The sequence below is a fragment of the Fusarium subglutinans genome (assembly GCF_013396075.1).
Source record: "Fusarium subglutinans strain NRRL 66333 chromosome Unknown NRRL66333_c0000004, whole genome shotgun sequence".
In the NCBI taxonomy this organism is placed as follows: domain Eukaryota; kingdom Fungi; phylum Ascomycota; class Sordariomycetes; order Hypocreales; family Nectriaceae; genus Fusarium; species Fusarium subglutinans.
In genome coordinates this window covers 391,121-416,031 of record NW_023502067.1, presented here as the reverse complement: position 1 = coordinate 416,031, position 24,911 = coordinate 391,121, and the positions used below count along the sequence as shown (strand labels likewise).

General features: G+C 49.1%; 7 protein-coding genes across 7 annotated transcripts; 4 read left to right on the top strand and 3 right to left on the bottom strand.

The window, feature by feature from the left end:
* Window positions 1-2,589: 2,589 nt before the first annotated feature.
* FSUBG_953 (cell wall protein) lies at window positions 2,590-3,183 on the top strand (the record flags this gene model as incomplete). The annotated part of the gene is made up of 1 exon (XM_036688053.1): window positions 2,590-3,183. One exon carries the CDS (start codon window positions 2,590-2,592, stop codon window positions 3,181-3,183), a length of 594 nt encoding a protein of 197 aa, XP_036543539.1.
* Window positions 3,184-6,507: 3,324 nt separating this feature from the next.
* FSUBG_952 (uncharacterized protein) lies at window positions 6,508-8,918 on the bottom strand (the record flags this gene model as incomplete). Its single annotated transcript, XM_036688042.1, has 5 exons — window positions 6,508-7,691; window positions 7,737-7,942; window positions 7,998-8,059; window positions 8,166-8,661; window positions 8,848-8,918. 5 exons carry the CDS (start codon window positions 8,916-8,918, stop codon window positions 6,508-6,510), a joined length of 2,019 nt encoding a protein of 672 aa, XP_036543538.1.
* A 1,540-nt stretch (window positions 8,919-10,458) lies between these two features.
* FSUBG_951 (uncharacterized protein) lies at window positions 10,459-12,571 on the bottom strand (the record flags this gene model as incomplete). The annotated part of the gene is made up of 4 exons (XM_036688031.1): window positions 10,459-11,496; window positions 11,551-11,639; window positions 11,699-11,870; window positions 11,924-12,571. The coding sequence occupies 4 exons, from the start codon at window positions 12,569-12,571 to the stop codon at window positions 10,459-10,461; spliced, it is 1,947 nt and encodes a 648-aa protein (XP_036543537.1).
* Window positions 12,572-13,208: 637 nt separating this feature from the next.
* On the top strand, window positions 13,209-13,540 carry FSUBG_950 (uncharacterized protein; the record flags this gene model as incomplete). The annotated part of the gene is made up of 2 exons (XM_036688020.1): window positions 13,209-13,393; window positions 13,462-13,540. The coding sequence occupies 2 exons, from the start codon at window positions 13,209-13,211 to the stop codon at window positions 13,538-13,540; spliced, it is 264 nt and encodes an 87-aa protein (XP_036543536.1).
* A 1,330-nt stretch (window positions 13,541-14,870) lies between these two features.
* FSUBG_949 (tam domain protein) lies at window positions 14,871-16,259 on the bottom strand (the record flags this gene model as incomplete). Its single annotated transcript, XM_036688008.1, has 4 exons — window positions 14,871-14,952; window positions 15,014-15,549; window positions 15,631-15,852; window positions 15,909-16,259. 4 exons carry the CDS (start codon window positions 16,257-16,259, stop codon window positions 14,871-14,873), a joined length of 1,191 nt encoding a protein of 396 aa, XP_036543535.1.
* A 440-nt stretch (window positions 16,260-16,699) lies between these two features.
* On the top strand, window positions 16,700-18,214 carry FSUBG_948 (O-methyltransferase B; the record flags this gene model as incomplete). Its single annotated transcript, XM_036687997.1, has 6 exons — window positions 16,700-16,885; window positions 16,955-17,078; window positions 17,138-17,158; window positions 17,212-17,326; window positions 17,375-17,841; window positions 17,892-18,214. The coding sequence occupies 6 exons, from the start codon at window positions 16,700-16,702 to the stop codon at window positions 18,212-18,214; spliced, it is 1,236 nt and encodes a 411-aa protein (XP_036543534.1).
* Window positions 18,215-20,901: 2,687 nt separating this feature from the next.
* Window positions 20,902-21,955, top strand: FSUBG_947 (acetylxylan esterase precursor; the record flags this gene model as incomplete). Its single annotated transcript, XM_036687986.1, has 4 exons — window positions 20,902-21,234; window positions 21,283-21,361; window positions 21,424-21,503; window positions 21,560-21,955. The coding sequence occupies 4 exons, from the start codon at window positions 20,902-20,904 to the stop codon at window positions 21,953-21,955; spliced, it is 888 nt and encodes a 295-aa protein (XP_036543533.1).
* Window positions 21,956-24,911: the final 2,956 nt, after the last annotated feature.

The following is a 24,911-nucleotide window of genomic DNA, read 5'->3' as shown; positions in this document are numbered from 1 at the left end:
AAGAATTCTTCCCAGCTCTTGCGATCTTACAGCGTCCCAATTGCCCATCACAGCCCTCCAAGAGAGATATTGGGTGCTTCGATAGCCTGAGGGGCCCTGTTGGTCATGCAAAATGTCGATCCGGAGACCTCGGCGTGGCTTAGACATATGCATGTTCTTAATACTGGACGTGCCGGGTGCAACCAAACTGTTAATCCTATACTTAGTGACAACTTCTGATGTTGAACTCTCATTTAGGAGATGCTTTTGAAGGCATGAAAGATGCTAGAGAAGGTCAACATGTTTATGCCCAGATATCCAGGGGACTCTCTGACGGCATCAGCGGTTTCAGCTGTTGCAACCCAGGGCTATCAACTTGACCATGTTATTTTCTCGGCAAATATTCTTTGATGAGAGAAGTGAATCAACTGTCAGGATAGTAGACAGCTTCTTACAAAAAAGAGAAAATGATGACGACTGCAGCGGCGGCAAAACGACGCTCGTTGTTATCGAGGTCCCTTGCATTGTCCGGAGCCTACCCCAACTATTGCATCTTGTCCCATTGCAATGCCCAAATGCCACAATGATCGACTGTGATAATTGATCTCAAATGCCAAGAGATGTAACGTGCCTTTTGAATAAATCGTGTGCACTATGGTCTACCCCACGATTGGCGCGCTTTGGGTGTAAGTCTTTGCCACCGCCTGAGCGTAGATCATTCCCATCATGAAAGCAAGAATAAAGAATCGGCCAAGAGTTTATGTCGAGGACGATCTCACGAAGCGAGTATAGTTTTGTTGGATCGACACTATACGAGAGAAAAGAGAAGGAGAGGCGGCCTCTCAATTACGCTTCCAGGTGTGACTTTGATAGTTCTATATGCCGGGGCCAGTGTTGATGTGAAATTGGGGTAGAATCATTGTATGCGTCAAGGCCAGGCTGTGTGTTGAGCTCTGGAATACCTGACGATAGGTTGTGCGAGCTATTCTCGAACAAAGCATAATTGGGTTTGATTATCTTGATTACACTTCATCATAGCGAGGCTATCCTAGTAAAACCGCAATTATATCCACCAGCCACGGCACTTGTTGTCGGATCAACGACTGTTCCTAAGCTAGCACCAATTTTAGCAGCATTGTTCTATTCGAATTGAAGAATGAGCGTCTGTTTTTGAAGTACTGCAACGTTAAAAACTTAATTGTCACTTCATACGAAAGGAACTCAATCAATGATATCAGATGGTGACAACATCATGCTAATAACTGTTGTCTTTGAACACGGGCGGATCGGCACTGGAACTCGTATTATTCTGTCCAATCTCGTTAGATTTTGCAGATCAGGTGCTTGGAATACCACGTCAAGAGCAAAGTCCAAGGATCGGACTTCATAATCTGGGGCACTATAGCTGAAACTGGCCATGGCCCACAGCGAATGGTCCTTGTATTTTTACGATAACTAAATGGCATTTTGATATTCACCGTCACTGTATTCGTAGCGGAGAAACCGCTATGTATACTCCTATCCATACTCAGCCACAAATAGATACATATATTTCTGCGAGGAACATCCCATGTTGAGATACTATTCTATGGGGCTTGATCTTGGCAGACTTTGAGTGACTGATCATGACGGAATATTCCTGCTCCTAACCTAGAGCCTTAGCATAGGCCATTATTTCCGGGTAGACTTCCGCCCCCCCTAATGAAGAAACTTTTCCGACTTTTTACCAACATCAACAGAATAGCGGAACTCGGCATCACAGCAAATGTAGTATTCCACCTGAATTATCGCTCTTGGCCAACGTGTCTCTGCATGAAGAGGCTCGCATTTAAGAGGAGCTCCATTTGTGGCGATGGTCCAGAGACAAGTCCAATGCCATTGCAAGTGGTCACAGCAGTTTAGTTTAGCTTAGGCCTCTGGCGATCGAGACTATGACGTCTGTAGCCAAGCACGGAGGGTCCACGCATTAGCTAGGGCGAGATTGGGTGCCTCGGCATCGAACGATGGGTTCTAGAAAAGGCTGGGGCGTTGCTAATTATAGAGAGCTCGATTGCTGGCCGGGCCTGGGGTTGGGCTCCGGTCACGGGTGGCTTGCTTTGGGCTGCCGTTATCCCTAGCGTTGGCGTTGGCGTTGGCTGGCCTGACCCTTACAATTTTAGCCATGTCCAGCAACGCTTCTGGGGCCTGGACCTAGACCTGGGGGTTCTCGGCTCGACCGCCTGAGCTCTCAATGCATTATGGGGATGCAGTGGGTTTATTTCAGGGAGAGAATTGTTGAGTTGCATGGAGTGGACGGTGGAGATACCTCGTATTCTTTATTCTTCCGCGAGGCGAGCGACATGCCATGACCACCGCGGACCTTCGGACTGGGGCTGGGGCTTAGAGCCCGTTATTAGGGCAACTGCCGAAGACGATCTCTCAGCTATGACGATGCGAGATGAAGACGATCAAGGGGAGAGGATATGTATATAAGTCTATCGATGTTGTCTTCTTTTCGACATTATCTCACTCACTCATCACTCACACTCCCAACCTCAACCCAATCAACACTCAACCACACTCAACCACCACCACCACTACCACCACAACAACAACACAACAACCGCCATCATGCAGATAAAGGCTCTTCTCATCACTCCCCTCGTCGCCGCCGGCGTCGTCTCTGCTGCCCCCAAGGCCAGCAGCACTCCCAAGTCCACCTACTTCAACGGTCTCGCCCTCCGCTCCGCCAGCCCCATCCACTTCAGCTACATCCAGGCCAACAAGGAGTCCTTCGAGCTGAAGCTCAAGAAGCAGGAGGCCAGCTGCGACGACGGCAAGCACCACAACGACGTCACCTTCCAGCTCTACAACGACGAGCTCTGGCTCTACTCCGTCGGCTTCCCTGGCCAGCAGGCCTACGTCGACTTCTCCGGCATGGGTCAGGGCAAGTTCGGCTACACCACTGGTGCTCAGCCCATTCCCAAGAACGCCCAGCACAAGGGCTGGAAGATTGACAAGGACGGCATCCTCACCTGCGACGGAGCCAACTTCGTTGCCTGCCCCAACGGCGACGACCTCGAGAAGACCTCTTGGTCTGTCTGGGTCTACAACAGCATCGACAACCCCGGCGGTAACAAGAACTGCCTTCCCTTCTCCGTCAAGGCTGCCAAGGTTGAGAAGCCTGTTGGGTGCCTTTACTCCCAGGTCCAGCCCGGCGAGTAAATTCTGGTTGATGATGGAACGTTTCTAGCACATATTTTTGCATAACCTCTTGGTTGAGGTCATTGGGTTTAGAGGATGACAAGTTATTCATTATAATAGCGTTTTGATTGGGTCACAGAACCTGGATAGAGTACATACTCAATACTTATTTGCTTCTATCAATATTCGCTCATTTGCCATTGTACTGTATGTGATGTCTCGAAAGCCAACAACCATCGGTCTACTTTATAAGCCAGTCACCGATCGCTCTGCAACACTTCTGTCACTCCTTTGTGAAATAAAAACAATCCGATGTATGAATACGATTTGATCGTATTCCTTCATGGCAGTTGCTGCTCATGACAAAGAAAAACGAATAGCAAATCCTCAATCAGGGGACTTTGTCCAGCAAACTGTCAATGCATGAATGTCGATCATTGCGATCTGCTAACTGTAATTAGCGCAGCAAGACCCTGGAAGCACACCCTAACACCCCGGCGACACACGCCAAGATCTGTTGTCGCTGCACCAAGTTTAGAACCAACACAACACACAAAAGTGAATGACCGTCAGAATGAATATCTCTTGACCATCAAAAAATAGGCAAAAACACCAAAAAAAGGATCGCCTGTGTATCACAGGTGGCTGGATCTCTCCCGCCGGGAATTGAACCCGGGTCTCAAGCGTGACAAGCTTGCATACTGACCACTATACTACGGAAGATAGCAGGTTGAACCTGTTGTAGTGGGTTGTGGTAGGAGATCAGTGGAGGCAGTATATACGCGAAGTCTGTAGTCTGTAAAACTTGACCATATATCACCACTTTGGAAGAGCTGAACCTATTGACTAATTGTTACACAAACGACCATAAATTGAGTACTTACAAATTCGAAAATTCATAATCCGGAGCGCTTACAATCGGGAACAAATGTTGACAACCTGCACATATCCTCCTTACCTATCCAGCATCGTCAAACTCCTTTCTATCTTCACTTGTAACACCAGGAATTTTCTTTCAGTCGAGCAATCATGAACAGTGACGGCCACGGCGCCTCATCGGTAGCCCGAGTTATCGGAATCATCTAACTCCTCAAGCCCGACGATCTCACGCTAGCAAGTGACAGTTGCTTTCTGTGACTTGTCTTCCTGGTCACAGAACTATGGCGCACTCAGACCACGACATCACTCAACACATAAGCCTGCGCGTGCCGTCTGCTGTGAGCCATTCAAGGTCCGATACAGACCCCTCTACGCATGTGTATCAATACAGGTTTATTGAGCTATTCTATTTGCTCTTGATCTGGTTTCCACACGAGCTGTGCAAAGCTTCGTACGAGTTCAAAGATCCTCTGCTGACTTGCTTGACATCAAGATAGAAGCCAACAACCCCTGATGTCCCCATCCTCGAGAATATTCCGAATCACAGCCACGGAGAAGCTCATGTCGCCTGGGGCTAAGATGGAAACGCCGCATGCTCCCTGCCGTGTACACAATAGCCCCAACTGTCGCCCAAGGCCGACAACAATTACAATAGGAAGTGAACCAGCACTAAGCGCTGCAGGGGGTCAACGAATCCCGAGGATTCAGCTTCAGAAGAAAGCACCCTTTCGAGAATCTACATTACTAGATGAGTCATCTCGGTGGAACCGAAAGAAGCTATGCAGGCGAGGAGCCCCGAATTGGAGCCTGGGATATCTACCATTCTGGCTTCCCTCAGCAAGGTTTTCACGTACAACTAAAGTCAAGGTCAAAGACAAGTTCTGAGTCTGTCAAGGCAAGCCACCCGAGCTCAGCCTCCATCATGACAAGTTGCCTTCCGGTCTCAAGTCCATCGGGAGCACCAGAGTTAGAAGCCGCACAGATTAGTTGTTTCTTTATCAAAAAACCAGCAACTACATATTTCGAAGTCTAAGAACTTGCCAGCATGACTAAAGTTATCTACCAGCATGTCCTATCACAGTGAGAGCGACGAGATACCTCTTTGGACATGCAATCCACGAGTTACAGCTTAGAGGCTAACATAATATCAGCAGCTACAGACTTCTTTATGGCCTACAGCCGAAACGAAACGAAATTGTGCCGCTTCCCGAACAACCTCTTTTTCCGACCGTGTATCCTCAGCCGTTCTACAGAAGACCAATGGATAGTGATGTTTATTACATCGGCTTACGGACATCGACATCTTAACTAATTCCTTGAGTACAAGACCTTTTTAAGCGACAACTTGCAAACACGCCACACTTGTCCCTAACGATCGAAACCATCTTGAGACTATATAGGCGTACGGTTGAGCTACACCAAGACCGAGATATTCTGGGGTTAATAGCATCCATCATCGAGCTCCTATGTTTGGTAATGACTTGGTGCTGGTTCCGTCCCTGGAACCACATTGGCGACCCGACTTATGGCGGCACTGGCATTGCAGATAAGGGGCTGCCTCTTTTCACACCTTCTCGAGTCGTCTCATGGTTTTCGTCTCATGGTTTGAAGCAAGCCTAAAAAGAGAATGTCGGGGAGCATACGGCGCCAGAGCCTAACCAGTTGCTCCTACGACTAAAAAGAATTGGGAGACGAAGTCTTGTCTTGCACGTACGATTCATGACCAAGAATCACACCATCTGGCAATAGGTTGGATTGTCATGACGAAGGCGAATGCAAGTGATGTAAGACAGCGCAAAGAATAATGAACGAATATCGCGAGGTTTCGAGACTGATGCGGCCTGCTCGATTATAGAGTGATCTATGCGCAGGTGGCGTTCCGGAAAATCATATGGTTGGTAGATAGTACTACATCTGAACTGTATGAGTCGCAAGAATAAAGAAAGTTTATACAGAATCTCACGATATATCAACTCTCCATGAACCGCAATGGATGAACAGACTCGAGAGACCCCTCAAAAGATAAGAGAACTTGATTTCATATTCTTCTGTCTTACATAATGGAAGTCAGGTAACAAGGTAATGAATATGAGCCTCCAAGCGCGAACTACACTGGAAGAAGGACAACAGAGTTTATAACAAGATACCGTGTCCAGCACTTTGAGGTGGGTTGGGACATACTCGCTTTGATCTGGAAGCTCATTGTTACTGTTCTACATCACTGTCGCTATGGCTTCGTGATCCTTATAGATGTGGTGCATCCGAGTCATTCTGGGGGTGACGTGATCGAGAACTTGGACAGGGAAATACGGAAAAAGTCCAACGATAGAAATCTAACCTCAGGTACACGAGTTAGGTAACGGATTCGAAATATGAACAACGTGCTCTTGAAAGTTTGCTTGCATTCGGAATGTGTTCCGCGTGTTGGCTTGATATGTCTCGTTGAGGTATCATAAACTTTAACTATCAATCAACCCGAGGTAACACAGCCGTTTCTCTGCGAATTCGACGAATGTCACGCTCTGAACTACCGGCCATGTCAGATACAGCCACAGGAGGCACAATACAAGGTATATCTTGATCTCCACGCATTTGATCGTAACCCGAACCCTCCGGCACATCAGTGAGTCCCCCATCTTCAACTAACCCATCCACAATCTCCCCAGCACCGCCAGTGAAAAGTGCATCGAGAACCGACTGGTGTCGGCTCCCTTGCACCTCCTCAAGAGCACCTGTAGGCGTTCCGCTGTTATTCGAACCCCCGCCAGCACCAGTGAAAAGTGCATCGAGAACCCTGCGTGGGTTCTCGTGCATGTCACCAAGGGCACCCGTGAAGGGCACACCTTGGGTCCCGGGAGTTGGGTTGTGATCCGAACCCCCAGGCGCACCAGTGGAAAGTGCATCGAGAGCCCGGCGTGGGCCCCCCTGAAATCCCCGAAGGGTTTCTTCCAAGTCACCTCCACATACTGAAGGGCGGTTTCGATGCCGTGCCTTCCGAGTTCCCTGGAACGGGACGCCATAGAGGGTGAGAGCGCCGTCTGGTTGGACTTGGGGTTGGTTGCCGGGTGCTTGCACAGCTTCTTTGTGAGACTTGGTCTTAGTCACAGAGATTTGATCTCCACCACTGAGAGTATCGCTTCCCGTCCAAGAATGCAAGCCAAGTCGTGTGCGGTTGAAGAAACTTTGAAAAACTTGCTCAAACCGACTGCCAGGGTCGCCTTTGATAGCGGCCCAGGCAGTGTTTGTGTCCTCTATGAACTGTTCGTCGTAGTCATGAATGCAGCCTGACCAACACCAATTTGGCACCAAGTAGACGTAAAGAGTTATCGCCTCACTGGGAGAGAGGTAGCCATGGAGTCGACTATCTTGAGAGACTACTAGCCAGGCCCGATAGACTTCCTCGGAACGGAACTCGTAATACTCGAACTCCAGACGAGGTGAGTTGCTATGAGGATTGTGGTGGAACATGCGGAAGGGGATGTACCGATCAAAAGTTCTCTTCAGCTTTTTAGCCTCCCGGGTCATGCCTTGGTCTAAAGCATATGACAATGTGGCAAGCAAAAGCGGGAGGTTAAGCTCGTCTTCTTGGCCAATCAGTCCGTTGGGGGAGACGAGAACCTCAAGTAGAAGGGCAAAGACATCGCTGTGAGCTTCGGCAATGTGTGTTTGCAGCAGGTGCTTCTAGCCTGGCTGACTAGTAATAACATTGATGGGAATAGCAAAGGCTTTGTCTTGGGACTCGGGATGGTCTCGGCCGCGAGGCTCCGAGGACGATGCCAAAGATTCATGACGAGTAAAGCCATGTGTGAGAGGGTCGAGAGTCAAGGCCCGCCAATCTCCGTCCAAGAACTTTGGGCTGCAGCAGTCGCATGGCTCAAGCGTGCGATGTTTCGGCTGAGAGCTGTAGAAAGTCACAATTAGCGTCGTGGGTAGGAAGAAGCGTCTGTCGGATATACCTCAAAAATAATCCGGTTCTCAGATGGCTAGGAACCAGTGGCTGACTTTCAGGGAAGAAATCCTATTTCCATTGTTAGCTCACATTGCTGACATATGTTTGTGATGCCCCAGGCTGACAATCGAAGGGAGCATCTATTGTCAAAGTCAGGGATTGTAGTGAGACTTACTTGGCCGGGAAGCATCCAGGGTTGATCCTCAGTCCCTCGACCGTTTGACGCAGTGTTGCGAGCGGTAATGATAGCCGTTGGGATAAAATGCTGATCCTCGCGGGATGCTTCTCTTTCCAACTCCCCAAGGAAAGTCCCGAGCCCGATAGCATTGCTTGATTGGGACTGAACAGGAGAAAGAGCAGGCGCTGGAGTGTCCCAAAGGCTCTGCCTATCAAGAGGAAGCGGTGGGGGAATACGAACCAGAGCGGCGCGGGCTAGGAGATCTGGAAGAGAGGTACCTCGACGGAGGTGGAGGTGGTTGGCCCTGTCTAGGCTCTGGTCAGGAGAAGCCACGATTTCCGCATAGTGTTGGGGGCTTTGGCTTCTTTGGTCCCTTTGCCGGCCACGGCGACCTGCCATGCGTCCCCAGGCATCATGGAGCCGGTCAGAAAACCAACGTCGGGGCATTTCGTCTTGGAATTCAGAGCTTAGGATCCAGAGAAGCCAGGGATGTCTGAAAATCAAAGAAGGTTAGCTTGGCCAGTGAAAGATAGAAACAAGATCGGGAGGCATTAAGAAGGATAACAGCACAACGCTTAGGCAGCCGGACATTTGCAAGGAAGAGAGATGAATTTCAAAGTGTGCCAAGATTGAAAAAGCATGAAACGGACAATCTCTACTCAGGCGGTATTCAAGGTACCTAGGTAGACCAGCTGCAGGGGTGAAAGACAGTGAATCTGAGGTGCAGGTGAGGCTTCGTGCCGTTTGCATCTTGCTCTCGGGAGGAAGAACGTAGAAACACAATATGCTCAGATAGCCAGACGAAGGTGAAGGAGAATAATCAAGCAACGTACCTTTGGAGAAGAATCAAGCACCAGAGTGATTTTGCATGCAGGAGAAGAGCTTGAACGTGGAAGTGGCCAATCCCAGGGCTGTGAAGAACACGAGATCGTCAGCGAGTTGTTTTTGTATAGAAGATAACGAGCCCCGCAGGCGGAACAATGAAGCTGAGAAAGAGTGGTAGTACTTACCCATGCGAAGGCCCTTTCGTAGATGTGCACGAGAAGCGACTTGGGCGTGTTGGTGGTTTGTAGATTTCAAGTGTCAAGAAAGCACGGCAACGGAGAATCGCCCTGGGCTTGGATAGGGCTTGGGAGAGGGACCGCCCATGCGGATAGAAGGACGGGGCGGCCCAACTCCGCGGAGGAGAATGATCCCAGATATCCCGTCCGTGGCAAAGTAGATGCCAGTAGAGATGGCCAGGGAAATGTCGTGGGCCCAAAGTTGTGAGGTGAAGAAGAAGTGAGAGTGAAGATGGGAGAGGAGTGGGAAGGAAGAAAACTGTGTTTGGGGACGACTTGCCAGAAGGAAGTCGGGAGAGGTTTACCCGTCTAGCTTGTGCTTCGGCGTTAGATTTTAAGTAATGAACCTGCGGGAAAAGGGGTCCCAGCCCTCGCGTAATATCACAGCAAAATAATAGGAAATAATTTGGAAACAGAATGGTGAGTACCTTGTAGCCCAGTAACTCTAGCGTGATAATTTCAGGGGCGTCTACTGCTGGTATTGGGTAGATAATGGGGAGTGTTCCAGCTGGGAGAAGCGTGATGAGGTCATATGCATTCTCTGAGCTCTGCACCTCACAGGTACAAAGACAATATCACTGCCCAGGCACCCACTGTAACATACTGAAAGCGAAATCCGTGCCCCCTGTGAAGTCAGACTGCCAGCCAAGTGACAAATATCAAACTAACCTGCTGTCACACAATTTGGTGATACGCATTTCTTGCAAAATAGCAACCAGGCGTACAAAGAGTACGACAGGACGAAGGATTTATAGAATAGCAACTTCACAGATTACAAACATCACAGAAGATGCGTTTTGAGGGACAATTGATAATCGTACCAAGAAGAACTCCGATTGTAGCAAATTGTATATACACTTTTCCGCCTATAAAGGCCCGCCCTCCCACCCGGAAAAGAACCAGTCTGACCCCGACTGCCCCAAGAAAAAAAGTAGATTACGTGCGCCGCGTATGTAGTCGATCGACTACCGTTGGAAATTGTGAAATATGAACTTTGGACGGTTAGTTCCGTGAGGATATCAATCTGGACAAGCTGGACATACCTTGAAAAACGTGGACAAAAATTGAGTGGTTGGCCTCAAGACCACCGGGTCTTGAGGTTGGAGGAGGGTTGGTAAGCCAGCCTACTGGCTGGCGTTGAGGTTGAGTTGAGCCATCTGGCTCGGGAGTGGCTCAGGCTCCCCGGGCTGGGCCTCCGGGAGGTCGTTGATAGTTAGGCGGCGACGTCCCTAGCCGCGCTCCGCCTTCCTCTTCGCCGATTCGGCCCTCAACTTCTCCTTCTCGGCCGGGGTCATGTTGGCATATCGGCCAACGAAGTGCACCTTGGTGCGGATCCAGTCCTCGGTGCGTTCCATGTCCCACGTCCCGTTTCCCAGGAGGAGGTTGGACGGAGCGGCGATTCCGTACTCGGACGCATCGATGCCGTCAAGGACGATGGCGGACATGGCCTTAATTGTCTTGGATCGTCGTTGTTTAGCCGGGGTGGAGTCGTCTGCCAGGGGGACAAGCGACCTGATGTACTTCAGGAGCTTGTCTCTCTGTGACTTCTGGATGAATGATCGAACTCGGGCGTGGTACTCAGACTTTATCGCGAAAGTATTGAACGCCTTCTCCCTGATGTCATCGCGGGTTAAGGGGTTCTCGAAATACCGGCCTTTCTCGAGGAGGCGAGGCTTGAACTCCTGGACCCATTCTCGGTAGACAGGACGCGAGGCCATACGACGACGATCGTTAGCAGTGCCGAGGCCCGTCCCTTCCTCAAAGGTGCTTCTGCGAGGCAAAGAGAACATGGGACATTTGATGATGTACTCAAACATAGCGTCGGTGGTGGCAAAGGGGCGCCAGTATTCGGCAACGGGGAGTCCGAGGAACGTCAGGATGACATCAGGCTTGCTGGTAAGTAGGATCTTAGCTTTCTTACGGTTGATCTTTTCTCCTTCCTCCACTCGGATGTGAAGACCCTTGTCGTCCATGGTAAGACCATAGGGACGAATGATGGATCCGACGATTTGCCAAAAGTCGCCGTGTGACTCGAAGAAGCGCAAGTACTTAGCTTGCTTCTTGGAAATGCAATAGCGGACATCAACTTGGATGAAGACGCGGGGAGAATCTCGGATTGGGTTATCGTGAACAGGGCCCGAGGGGAGGGGAATGAAAGGGTTGTCAGTCAGGATCGACTTTGGGACAGTCCTTCTCTTGATTTTGAAAGTTCCATGTCCAGTAACAGCTGGAAGGGTAGCACCAGGCTCTGAAAAGGAACTATTGATCTGAGTTTATGGTTAGAAAACAGCAAACATGGTTAAGTCCTTGCATGATAATACCTTTTCAAGAGTTCCGCGGGTAGAGTTTGATGCGACGGAATCTCGGCCTGACTTGTCACGCTTGAACATTGTAGACAATGAAAAGGAACCTACTCATGTTAGCAGTGTGGTCAGAAAGAACAGATTGTCGAGAAGGAAATGTCCTTACGAGAAGACGAGTCGCCGGTTTTCAGTTTTCTCTTGATATAAGAGAGGGTTCCCCATTTGCCAGTCTCAGGAGTCGTTGCAGCAGAGGCTTGACTACGCTCTGAAGAGGTGATACTAACGCCATCAGAGTCGTTGGATGAGGGCTTCGTCTGTGAGCCCGTAGCTGTAGCGTCCTAAAACATGGTGTAAACTTAGCTCCTGGATAGGCAAGTGAGCATCGACCTACGGTTTGTTCGGTTGATTTTGAGTCCTCCGCGGCACTTGGCTCTGCGTCAGGACTAGAAGCTTCTTTGATGTAGAGAGCAGGATTTGAACCAAGAGGGTTAGGGTGTGGACCGAAGGGAGAAGGCAAGGTTGAATCCAGGGGAGGCTTTCGAGCAGTAGTGCTGAGAATAGGAACTGTAGGAGCATCGCCAGAAGGCTTGAACAGGTTTCCAGGAGTGATGGTAAGAGTAGAACGAGCAGAACGAGCAGAAGGGCCCGGAGGTGATGGAGGAGTGATGGAAACAATCGGTGGACGAAGAGTTGCGTTTCCTTTTGCCTGGGGAGGAGGGATATGCTCGGGCCATGGGATAGCGAAGTGAGCAGCGAAGTGACTGTCGCCACCTTCAATGATTCTGGATTCAGCGCCGAGGGCGTCAGAGATGGCATCAAGTACATTCTCCTTGAAGATGTCGATTCCGTTCATCTCGCAGACGAGGACATCGACGTCGCCGTGGTCTTCCTTTCCGGGACCTTCCATCGGAACATTAATCCAGTGGAATTTCTTACTCAGGCGTCGAATGACTGTGTTTTTGGCCTCTAGATATGCCGCGTGAGACATTCGAGGTGTCTCCAGAGGAGGATCCGCGTGAGCGAAGGCCTTGCCACCCATGATTGCTGTAGTGCAGCGGAGTGTGACTTTGTGATAGGGAAACAAGAGGAGCAGGAGATTAAATGTTTGGAAGATGGGAACAAAGGAGGATTGCAGAGGAAGCTTGCGATGTTCAAGGGTGAAGAGGAGAAGAGGAAAACAAGGATAAGTTTGCAGAGGATCACCTTGACGCGTGCTTGGTGAGCGCAAGGGGCAGCGAGCCCGATGAAGCAGGATAATTCTTCTTTGTGAACAGTGATGTATACGAGTTGGAAAGAAGAGAAGATAATGATGCTGATGATGATGATGTTTGCGTATATAATAAAAAGGAAATGATTGTTTACCACCACCCGAAAGATGTTGTGTTGAGTGATTGTTTTGATGGTGGGTTGGAGAGAGAGAGGGAGAGGAGATGAGACGAGAGCGGAGTGACTCAATGAGAGTGATGCAGCCCAGCCCAGCCCATGTCAGCTCAGCTCAGATGCGGGATGCACAGCTGCACGACCAAAGTGGGCTACAAAAATTTAGTACCGCCTGCTAGGGCCACCCACAAATTTCCCCTCAGCAACTAACACTTGTACTTATCGCTGCACCCAAGACACTCCAACACGACACGATATCTACGTTCTTCTCAAACAAACTTCAAAATCACTTCGACATGTTCTGGGACGCTTATTCTCACAGCATGCCCCACGCTGAGTGGTTCGGCGAGCTTTCCATGTGGCTCCTCCTTTTCCTCGCCCTTCGCTACGGCATCACCCTCCAGCGGGTTCCCAACCCAGATCGCCAGCGTGGAGCCAACGTCCGCCGACAGGATGGCGAGATCCAGTTCGAGATCATGTGGTGAGCGTCTTTAGTGAGTATCTAAACTTGTCCTGTTCTGCAAAGCTTAGCTGACTTTGGAATCGCAGCCGACGTCCCCCTGAGCGACGCTATCACCAAATACCACCCCGCGAACCACTGCCTTCGGTTGCTCTTTGCGCCGACTGAGTTCGGAAGGCTTTGTACTTGTTGGTGGCGCCTCTTGCGTTCGCATTACACGGGATGGTAAATGCTCTTTTTGAACTTTGCCTTGAGCGTGACTCGAGTGCCGACCAAAGTAAGACACTCTCCTTGCCTGCCTTCTCATCAAGGTTTTATTTACTAATTCATTCGAAACCAGATTATTTTCTTTCCAAAGCCTTCTACGCTGTTTGATGGTGTACCTAGGAGTAGCTGTGTAGCATCCAGCCATCTGGTCCTCGCCCAAGGAATCTGTTCGTACAAAACGATTGTGGAGGAATATGCATTAATCAAAGTTACTTGAGAACTAAAACAAGGGCTCTCCCACTCTCCCGTTCCTCCTACTCGCTGTGATTCTCCTAGTGAAAGTGGCGCCCCTGTTGTGACGCTCCAAGTTCAGTCTGGTGATGTGAAGTTGTGAACTCTCAACCAAAGATCTCAAATGCAAAAGATACATCTACCTACTCGCAACTTTGACATGATATCATAATTCATGACCTGTTGATACAACATTAATTCACAGCAAGAAGAAGATCTGAAGGATGGCTCATCTGACTACCAAAGGAAAGCGCGGGTAGGGCCGCCCTACACAGCCCCGACGGCTTCATATCATATAAGACTCAGTGGTCATCATCAAGAAGCTCTGGGTCGAATTTATATCTAGGGAGTGAACATCGCGTTTTGTATTATCTTCAGCATTACCTTACGGTTGGCAAGTATCTCTACAGCTAAGGTAGGTACCTACGTAAGGGTAAACTCTCCAGTGGACCTAGCTAGGACGTACAGGTAAGGTACGTAGACAGTGGTCAATTTTCAACACTCCCGTCCCCAAACGTCCCCCCTTGTGATGGCATACTGCCCATGTGCTCTAACAGTAACAAAATCCGATCTACTGTTAGAGTTGAAGTCTACCACTTTCTGGAATTTAACTAAAATTATCACAAAATTATCTTTGTTATCTACCATTTCCTTTCCTGACAGATTACTAGTACAACCAGCACCAAAGACGTAAACAGAACTTTAGAATTTGTTGTCATAATGTAACATATGACGTTGCACCTTAGTGAAAGTTGATAGAAATCGCTTGGCTTTGAGATTGACACTGAGCTTGAGACTCCATGAAAGTCTTAAATTCTCGATCTTCAAGGCTAAACCATGCATACAAGCCAGACGGGATAAGTGTTCAGAAATAGAAAGTCGTACAATGGGCATCATTCGTCGAGCCATAGATTATAACGCCACGCTGATGTTGCAAGTCCTGTTGTCCACCCTTTGCTCAGCTTTGGTTCGATACAACACAGGTCTCGCAGCTAGTCAACTATGCGTCAGGAGAAGCGGACTTCTGGTGTGGTGGCTGATCTGTAGTTGAAGTTCTTGGTTTCCGGCCGTATACAACGTAGCTGACAGACACTCGTTAGCTTGTGACTACATTCCAGAAACAGGGAAAAAGCAAGAACTTACAAAGGCACCCAACTATGCATGTTTGGGTTCAGTACCTCCTTTCGAGCCTTGGCCAGTAGTACCTGGAAGTAATTCGGATCGCCGTTGAGGATTTGCTCGTACCCACGAGCAAACACGTTCCCAATGGTATCTCGAAAATGCGAAAGCTCAAACGCCCCAATCTCCTTCAGATGCTTGTCCTTGGGCCAAGGATTCGTGGGTATCTTGAGGACGCGCTCGACGATATCCTCGAAGCCGGCATTTTCAAAGTGCTCCTTCCAACGAGTCGGTTCCCAGCCTGAACAGCCGATGCGCTGTGACATCTCAAAGTAGATCTTGCCCATCTCGATGTAAGCGGAATCGGGGGGTAGTGTACCGTCGTCGGACTTGAAGTCGGGAACTGAACCAGAGAGCTGGAAGTAAGCGCCGGGCTTGAGGTGATCGAAAGCCTGCTCCATCAGACGAGGCCAGTTGCGAATGGCCATGATGAGTTCTCGGCCATGGATGAGATCGAAAGTTCCCTCGCCCCAGAGCCAATCATCTTCAACATCGTCAATCTGGAGATGTCAGTAGGGTTCAATGTGTTGTACCAATGCAGTGAAATTCAAAAGCATGTCCACGGAGGTCGACTAACATACCTCGAAAACTAAGTTGGGCGGTATCACGTTAGGCTGAACCAGAGTTGTGTCGACGCCAATGACCTTGGCTGAAGGATATTGCTCGGCCATGTCGATCGCCCAAATGCCTGATCCAGTGCCAAGATCGAGGATCTTTTGCGGATGGTCGATAATAGGGGCCAAATAAAGCTCGTTGCCCATGAGCATCGTGAACTTGCAGTGCTGGAGATCATTGCGCTCAACCTATGAACTCTAATTAGTATTCGAGCTTTCTGAGATAAACAGCGCATTTAGTTTACCTCTAGATCATCACTAGGGATCCAAGCTTTGTGCAGGCCATAAACACCGTAAGTTCGTCCGTTCTCTTGAATGCCGCGCCGAATATCCGACGCAATGGACGTTAAATAGCTCGTGTTCGTTGATTCTGGGTAGAGCTCATCCTCGAGATCGTTGTCGTCAAAGATATCGGGTTCGATGCGACTTGAAGCTTGTGTGGGCGATGTCGACAGCGGTCTATCCACTAGCCCCTGTTCTTCTTGATCTCCGCGATCTGGGTCTCGGACCTGGTCTGATGTTACGTGGCCCGCTTTAGCCTCTCCCTCTCCGATCTCTCGGGTTGGGGAATGTTGATCTTGGAGCGGGGGTAGCATTGGAGATGTGATGAGACAGAAGTGATGTCTGAGTCGGTATGGCTCGCACAGATAGACACAAAGGTCTTGTTGCCGAAATATGTCAGATCCTGATATATATAAAAAATGGCCAAGATGCCATCATCAATCGTAATGTGAAAAGTGTTGGATCATCTTCAACCCCCTGTTTTTGGCACGGGACGCGGCCACTAGCCTTTTAGGGGAGCCGGGTATTTCGTTAGGCTAAACCTGTGAGAGTATGGCTAGGATTGGATGGTTCCACTCCAATGGAAGTGTCTTACCTTGGGTAGCCAGTTCCAGTCTCCTTTCGGACTGGTCCCGATCAGGGTGAAGGATTGCCCCTCTATCCTCAGCTCATTCATGTCCTTGCTTTGTTGGCTGCAGTGTTACCTTGGTACCAACAGATCAAACACAAACATCTGCAATCAGCATCCGTCACAATGGCACTCCCGAACAAGCAAGAGATCAATGATCTAGTCAGCAGCCTCAATGATGCCGCCAAGGCTTATTCCGATGCTCCAGACCTTAACGGTTACATGTCCAGGGTCCAGATCCTGGAAAAAGCAAGGTCACTCACAAATGCCCTCATTACGCCAGATCAGAAGCCCAACTACCACGGTCTCAATGTAAGCCGTGGTTCCGCTCCAGCTTCCTGAAAATGTCAGAAAGAGTGCAGCTGCTCACGCTTTTCTTAGATTGCCGAATTGGTTGCTATACGAACGTTTATGAAGCTTAAGGTCCTCGACGCCATTCCCGTCACCGGGTCCATATCCCTTCAAGATCTCTCTCGAGCCACTGGCGTCCAAGACTCTCTTCTAGGTAGGGATCCTTTTAACTATTGGCCGGTAAACTCAAAGCTGAATTTCCAATCACCTCAGAGCGGATGGGCCGTGTGTTAGGTCAGTCCCCTTGCCAAGAGCGCTGGTCACCATAGTCTCACATCCTCCCGCAGTTGCTTCCGGCTTCCTGGACCAAACAGAGCCCGATGGTGGCAAGTATAGGCACACCAAATTCTCCTTGGCTTACATCCTCGATAAGCCGGCGCCGGGCCACTTGTTCCTGGCAATGTAAGTTTGACCGCTGAGTGGCGTTGAGGCTTATCTAACGTCTCTCAGGTACGACGAATGGTTCAAACATATGCACAACTTCGACGACTATCTTGTTTCGAAAGGGAAATACGAGGAGCCTCAAGACCCCCTATATAACCCATACACTGCTTACTGGAAGCAAGAAGGAACGCCAGTATGGAGCATCATGATGCAGAACCCCGAGAGATTTCAAACTTTCCAGACAGGCATGGCCGGCATCGATATCGCAATCCCGGTTACTGGTCACTTTGATTTCAGTACCCTGAAGAACGACTCCCAAGATACAGACAACGCTACCATAGAGCTGGTGGACGTCGGCGGTGGTGAAGGGACGGTGCTTAACAAGATTCTCGAAGCCCATCCTGAGTTGTCACCCCGGAATTGCATGCTTCAGGAACGACCGGAAGTCATACAGCTTGCGAAGTCGAAGAAGACGCTCCCGGGCGACGTTCAGCTTGTTGAGCATGATTTTATGACGGAGCAGCCCGTAAAAGGTACGCTATTCCCGCTGAATCACAAAAACCACGACTAACACAAAGTTCAGGGGCAAGGGCTTACTTTATGCGCATGATCCTACACGACTACGCAGATGCCGTTGGAATACAAATCCTCACTCGCCTCGCCGAAGCCATGAAGCCCTACTCTCGAGTTCTTATTTGCGAAATGGTCCTCGCTCCTCGAGTAGGAGAAGCTGATTTTGCTTCCGCTGTTCTTGATCAGGCTGTTATGACGATGGGCGGAAAGGAGCGTACCGAAGCAGGCTTCCAGAAGATTTTCGATGCTTCTGGACTCGAACTGGTTAAGACTTGGCGTGTGCCTGGTGTTCCTGGTGGCTGCGTTGAAGCGAGGTTGAAGGGCCAGGCTTAGACTGGAAGGTTAGGACGGATTAAGGTAAAGAAACAAGTACAGTGCAACCGATCATGTGAAGTTTCACCCAGCCATGCACGATATATTATATGGTATGATGATGTTCGTGTAATTATGAACCATCCTTCCCGAAGAAAAGCTTGTATCGATCTCTTGTCCCTTGGTCCAGCCCCTGAATCTTGCAACCGCAGATAGCAAGTAAGGCGCGCGATGCAAGCATCAGCTGTCAGGTCTACCAACTCAAAATAACACTCTCATAAACACAGTTCAGCCTAACGCACCATGCTGACACCGAAAGCCATTGTTGAGCAGCTAGGAAGCTGGTGGTGTAGGAAAATCGAAATAGTCGCACTGCCCGTTGTCTTTGGTCCTGATACCAGACACCTGTGTCGCCTCCCACTCGTCGTTTGGTGATTAAAACTCATCATATCCCAAAGAGACATATCAAGCCAGCACACTGAAGAATCCCAATTGACTTCAGCTTTTGGGAGGCAATATGCACTCCCAATCGTTGAAGACATTCATCTTCCCAAGAACTTTCCACAACTCTCCACTTGCACCTTGTGCCATTAGCTCGTGAAATACTTCACTATCCCTCCTTCCGTATCTCGACAAGCCTTGTCCCCCTAATAGCTACTGGTATCCGGAGGTAATCGAAAGCCTCGGGCGGTTTGGTTTTGCCCAGCCGTGTAACCTATCAGGAATTTTGTACCCCAACGACTTCCTCCCTCCTTCTTGACATAAGTTCTAGGCGAGCTGAAAGCAATCGGTAGCGATATCGTCTTACTCTTCTGGCTTTGTGTAGCTCGTCGTGTGTTATTTGCGTTCTCAGTGCGAGCTGCCCCTAAATTTGACCTTGTGGGCCCGATCTTGCGAAAATCGGTTTAATGGCTCGCTTATAGTCGAGTTGAGCTGTGTCACAGTCAGCCAAGGCTTCTCGGTGGTTAAACTTCGTAAGCGAACCTTGTGCATACCAGTCTTTCGACTCTTTTTCTCGGCGTAGCTGAGGTATCCCTGCCGGGAGCAAAAGCGCTACGGGGAGCAGAGCTCTCTGGTCACTCTTCACGACGCTCGGTAGCGTGGTACCCAGCTATCTTAAGATTGGCAGTCCTTTGTGGCCATTGATCTGCGGTGCGGTGTGGCCTGGCATCTTCGAGATTTGAAGGTAGATAGCGTAGGATGTAAAATGCTTCGTTGACACTCGAATACTGTGTAGCCGGTTGGTCGTTGCAATGGCTATTATTGACTTCCTCAGATCCAACGATGGATTTGAGAGTCTATTGTATAGGAAGGCCGTTGTGTTACCAAGCAAACTCTGGCTGGGGGCGTCAGCCTTAGTAACCGAAAATGTTCTGCCAGTAAATTAAGGTACTTAGGTTAGTAGGTATGCTTACGTTACCTTCCCTTAGGCCCACCAGTTACACGACAATCCTCCAATGGCCAAAGAACGTGTTTGATTTTACTAGTCTTTACGGTCATCGGAATAACACGGCGATTCCTCTGACGTGATTCCCTTCTTCTGATGGCCCTTTGACTTTTGATTCAGGGGTTCATTAACGGACTTGACTCGTCACTCGACCAATGCACTTGCACTGTGCACCGCCTCTATCGATGTTCCATTGAAGCTAGCAACTTTGTGAAGCACCAGAGAACTCTGATGAAGAATTGGATACCAATGTCTCACGATTCGCGGGGTTCTCTCTTAATGCCAGGGACATACTTGGCGCCAATTTTGTATTAATGAATTCCCCTTATAAATCGGGGATGCGTTTTTCAGTAGCAGTTGTGGCATAAAAGTTTGGTGTGACGAGAACCTTGACATGAATGTTCATATTCTGACGTGTACAAATCAAATTCCATCTCAAGTTTCAGATATAAGTCTTGTACACTCTTTTTATTGTGTCCCGGGGCACGAAAACTGCAAAGTGACTGTTCTAGAAGTGCAATGTTTGGGTGGAAAGGCTGTAGCCTGTAACTATTCTATTGTGGTACAGACGGGAGATAACTGTAGGGTACCTGGTCTACCTTGGGTCCTTGGCCCATATGCAATGAAAGTGTGTAACGTTCAACAACACCAAGTGACACAGATCCAAATGCTTCGCCAAATGCAAAGATGAAAATTATCAAGGTTTTTCTTTTTGTTTGCGCAGTCATCTTGTTTCTTCGATACATTTATGCTATCGGATTTAATTAGGTAATGTCCATTCAGTCAGATTGGCTTGGAAGAGTGTAACATGATTGGAGAGTGTCGATATGAACTTTGATTTCTGACCTAGCGCAGGTAGACAAAGCAACCTTGCGCCACCAAGAGCACATCGCTATCAACATCAACAACAACAACAAATAGGTCTCGTCGTTCTGTATCTTGTCACCTCTCACAAGGAATTTCATGCACTAGCCCCATACCAAACCAAGCCAAAGCTAAGACAAACCTCGGATCACAACCTGCGGGGTTACAAGGATTCTCCATCGTTTTATTACGAACTAAACCACCATTGGAAGCTCCCGATCCCAAAACGAATATTCACCCCATAAACCTGGTCGATCTAGAAGAGGCTGGTTCCTCTGGAGATGAGATAAATACCCCCAATCACCGGACCTGTCCGCAAATTGTCTGACCCATTTCTTACAGCTCTGACTTTCCTTACCGTCTCTCGTCAAACTTTGACCCTTCATTGCCACCAGCTATGCGTCCCTTCGCCCTCTCTGCTGCCGTTTTTGCGGCCACCGTCCTCAGTCAAAAGAAAGGGGAGAAAACGGAATGCGCGGATGGATTGTACATGATTGCTGTCCGGGGCACTGGTGAGGACAAGGGAGCTGGAAGATTCGGCGAGATCGCAGAGGATGTTGGCAAGCGCGTCAATGGCTCAATTATTAGCCCTCTTGACTACCCCGCGACTCTTGAAGACCCAGACTACTTTGATTCCGAGGAAGCCGGCGTCAAGGCCCTGTCTGAAGCCCTCAATGACTATCACAGCTCGTGCCCCGACGGTAAAATTGCCGTTCTTGGCTACTCCCAGGTTGGTTGACCTTGAACGATACAAGACGCACTACTAACAAAAGGTCAGGGTGGACAAGTTGCAACCGATGTATTCTGCGGGGGGAGCGACAACAAGCCCTTGACTATGAGTCTTGTCAAAGACAGCGGTGAGTGACGAGCATCCCTGCAGGCATCTATCTATTGCAAACACAGAAACTAAACGAAGCAGTTGTTGCGGTTATCGCGTTCGGCGACCCAAGCCACGTGGCAAACTTGACGTACGACAGGGGCACTAGCAAAAAGGACGGAGTGAGTGCACAGCGCCATGTCGTGAAACGAGTCTCAACTCTAACGCGTGATTACAGATCTTCGAACGTCCCAGCAACGAGACAACGTTGTGCGAGGACAACTACAATGACATCTTCCGCTCCTACTGTGACACAGGCGATGTGTACTGTGACGTGGGTAACAACACCGAGACCCATGGCAGCTACTTTGAGAAGTATGGAAAAGAGGTGGTCGACTTTGTCGTTGAACGGTACGAGAAGGCGTTGAAGGAGGAGAGTACATCAACGCAGACCAGCACGGCTACTGCTACTGCAAAGACAAGTGGTTCCGCAACAGCCAGCGACGCTTCCGCCACAGCCAGTGATGCACCATCTGCCACTACAGCTGCTCCAGGTAATGCTGCGGCGGGATTGGTACCTGGTCTTGTCCTGGCTATGATACCCTTGGCTTTGGCCGTAGCCGACTTCCTTTGATAAGATATCGTGACAGAGAGAGACAGCTTACTGTATTCTTCATGCAAGTTTTGCTTAGATTCAATAGATTGGTCGAAAGGCTGGTTCAGACTTGAAAATGGAAAGGCTATCCTCTTGAACTACGAGACGATTGTTCGGTTGTCTATACTTGCTGCTCACATATACGTACATACACATCTAACTCTAGACTTGGTATCTCCAATGTTTAACACGAGTAGATGCCTCATAACGTGATACTCGACGACATGATTAGATAACCAGGCAGTAAGTCATAAAGCTGGATATCCTGCCAGCCCTTTCGACACAGCCTGTCTCTATTTCCAGTCACAGTGAGAAGACTTGTGATCGCTATCCCGCGTGACGGAAACTGATGCATATTTAGTACAGGCTCAGTAGACTTCCAGCCTGATGCTCGTCGTTTATTCTGTCGGCTATGACTCGCTCACATCCATCAACCTCCAAACGGAACAATCCCGAAAATGCCGGCCTGGACTGTGCCAGTATTCTTTGTATACTTCTTCGTGCAGATGGTGCTTCCGAGATGGTTGCTCCTCTTGACGAACAACCCAATGTATGGCTAGCAAACCAAGTCAGCGACTCGATCGATTTCAGATACCTTTGCCATCCTGTCCAGACTCCCAGACTCTGAGTGTTTGAAGGCCGAGATGGAGACATACATTTCAAGCCACTATCCTGTACAGCCAACATGGGCATCCGCGTGACCGACAAGGAATGTCAGAAATGGGTTGAATCTCGCCTGTACAAATAAACGAGACCTTGATTTCTTCTAGGAACAAATCAGCTCAAGGTCTACACAGACTGGCGAAGAAGTCAACCCGGACTCCTTGAAAAGGAAAGACACCCCAATGTATGGAAGCTGAGAACATGGCCAGAGGCTCTGTCCATAATCGTCGACCTCTGTCTTGATGGTCAACGGCTCGAGATATCAATAAGTCCGTTGCTGAGATGGCCGCGCCTATAAGAAGCATGAATGTCTGGTCGGTCCATGGCAGCGGATCACCGCCGCTCTCTTCGGCCAATAGTTCCTAGTAGACAAGCCAAGATACGTTGTGAATCTATCGATCGTACATGAGGATGTCGTGAATAGCGTTGATCTTTATTCAAGTTGGGCCCGCTGACCGTGCAGGAGAACTCATCAAATAAATCGTCCACTTTCAAGCCGTCTGATCGGACTACTTTGACAAATCTAGAAGATTCGTTGCTGCTCGATGTTTCAGTGGCCTCGGGGCTAAACTCGCTTTTATGAGGTTGGATAACGGTGGTTTTGTTATTCGTGGTAGATGTCCCGGCAGACTGGCTCATTTGATCTACGACAGTTAGCGAACTAGATCAAAAGGCACAACCGCACGCTGCAATTACCTGGAGAAGATGCAACGGCAGTCAAGCATGCTATGCATTGAAGATCTCTTTGGTGACCTGAGACAGATTGTTTCAAACACAAAGCTTTGCTAACAGGGAACAAAGTGGCTTGTCGTGGGACAGCAATACAAGCTCGACTTACAAAGCAACACGACTCCCGACTAGCTTCACCAAACAAAGTATTCGCCACAGTTTCCAGCCTTTAATCTCCAATCTGTACAAACAAAACAAATATAATGGCTGTCACCAAGATGATATGATCGGAGTTGTTCTGCGGCCGGCAAGTTGCTAGTTTTCGTTTGATACACCAAAAGAGGAGAACAAGGGGGGTCGTATTGGGTCATGACTTCGAATTTGTACACTTGAAGGCTTTTTGGCGCGGTATCTTTCAAACTTGAGAGGTCGAGGTCGTCCGACTTGTTTAAGTTTGGATAGAAGACGACCGTTGGCTCGATAGTCGGGACGTAAGCAGGGAATTTGTGGCTGGGAATGATTAGCTTTCCAACGTCTCGGGATTTGAACTCAAGGGAACTATCAGGGTGGCCGGAACTTTACTACTCTCCTCCAAACTTACGTCAATGCTGGGTCCGTTGCTTAACCCTGACGCTGAGAGTCTACCTCCCGGTTTGATTGTCGATTGCCGGTCGGGAGTTGGAATAGGGGTAATACATAAGACTTCCCACTATTCACTGGAAAAACTAGTCTTCTCTAGTATATTGAAGTTCTGAAGGGTAATAGGTGCCCGGATCGATTCTTCCGGCAGCCCCTGGTTCTGTGCGCTCCATGTAAGGATCGAGCCCACGGTACGCACCAAGGTCACCCTTCCATGGAGATAAAGATAGAAGGGTATAAACTTTTGCCAGCATCGTTCTTTACTTATGCCTCATTGAGCGCTGTTCTGAAAGTTTCTAGTTTAGCCTTGGCGTTGTGTCGTTGTCCTTCGGCAGGACTTCTGGGTCAGGACAGACCTCGCTTCAGGGGGAGTGGTCTTCGGAAATGGCTTTCATATGTTGGATCTCTTTTATCCTGTTGTCAAGTTGGTTGTTTAATCTTCATGGTTCGTCTCGTGGTGGCACAGTCCATGGAGACTTCGCCATTGTGCTTCGAGGTTTGGAACGGTCGAGGTGAAGCGCTTCAGGGAGGGACTGTGGTGCAAGATCACTGCCTATCTGTATATACAGCGCGTCAGTATGAGGTGCAGCAGCTTTGGAAAGGAGATGTTCTTCGGGACAGGCTCAGGTTTGCCCTTTGTGGTACTGAAGGTCGAGTTCTCCGGAGACAACACAAAGATCCGTGGCTGCTTCACAAGCCGCTGGCTCCGCGAGCACACAGAATGTATCTGCGACCCCACATTAGCGTTGTATGAGCTGGTCTAAGTGTAGGGAATGCTTCCCTTAGTGGGAATCTCAAAGACGGTCGCGAGCAAGCAACAGAAGACCAAGCGGGGGATGCACGAGGCCATACAAACTGAGGAGACGGATCTAGAAGCTTCTTGCCAATATTAAATCAATATTTGTGATTTCAAAAACAAAATGCATCATTGTTTGTCTACAACAAATCGGTATCAAACGAAAAA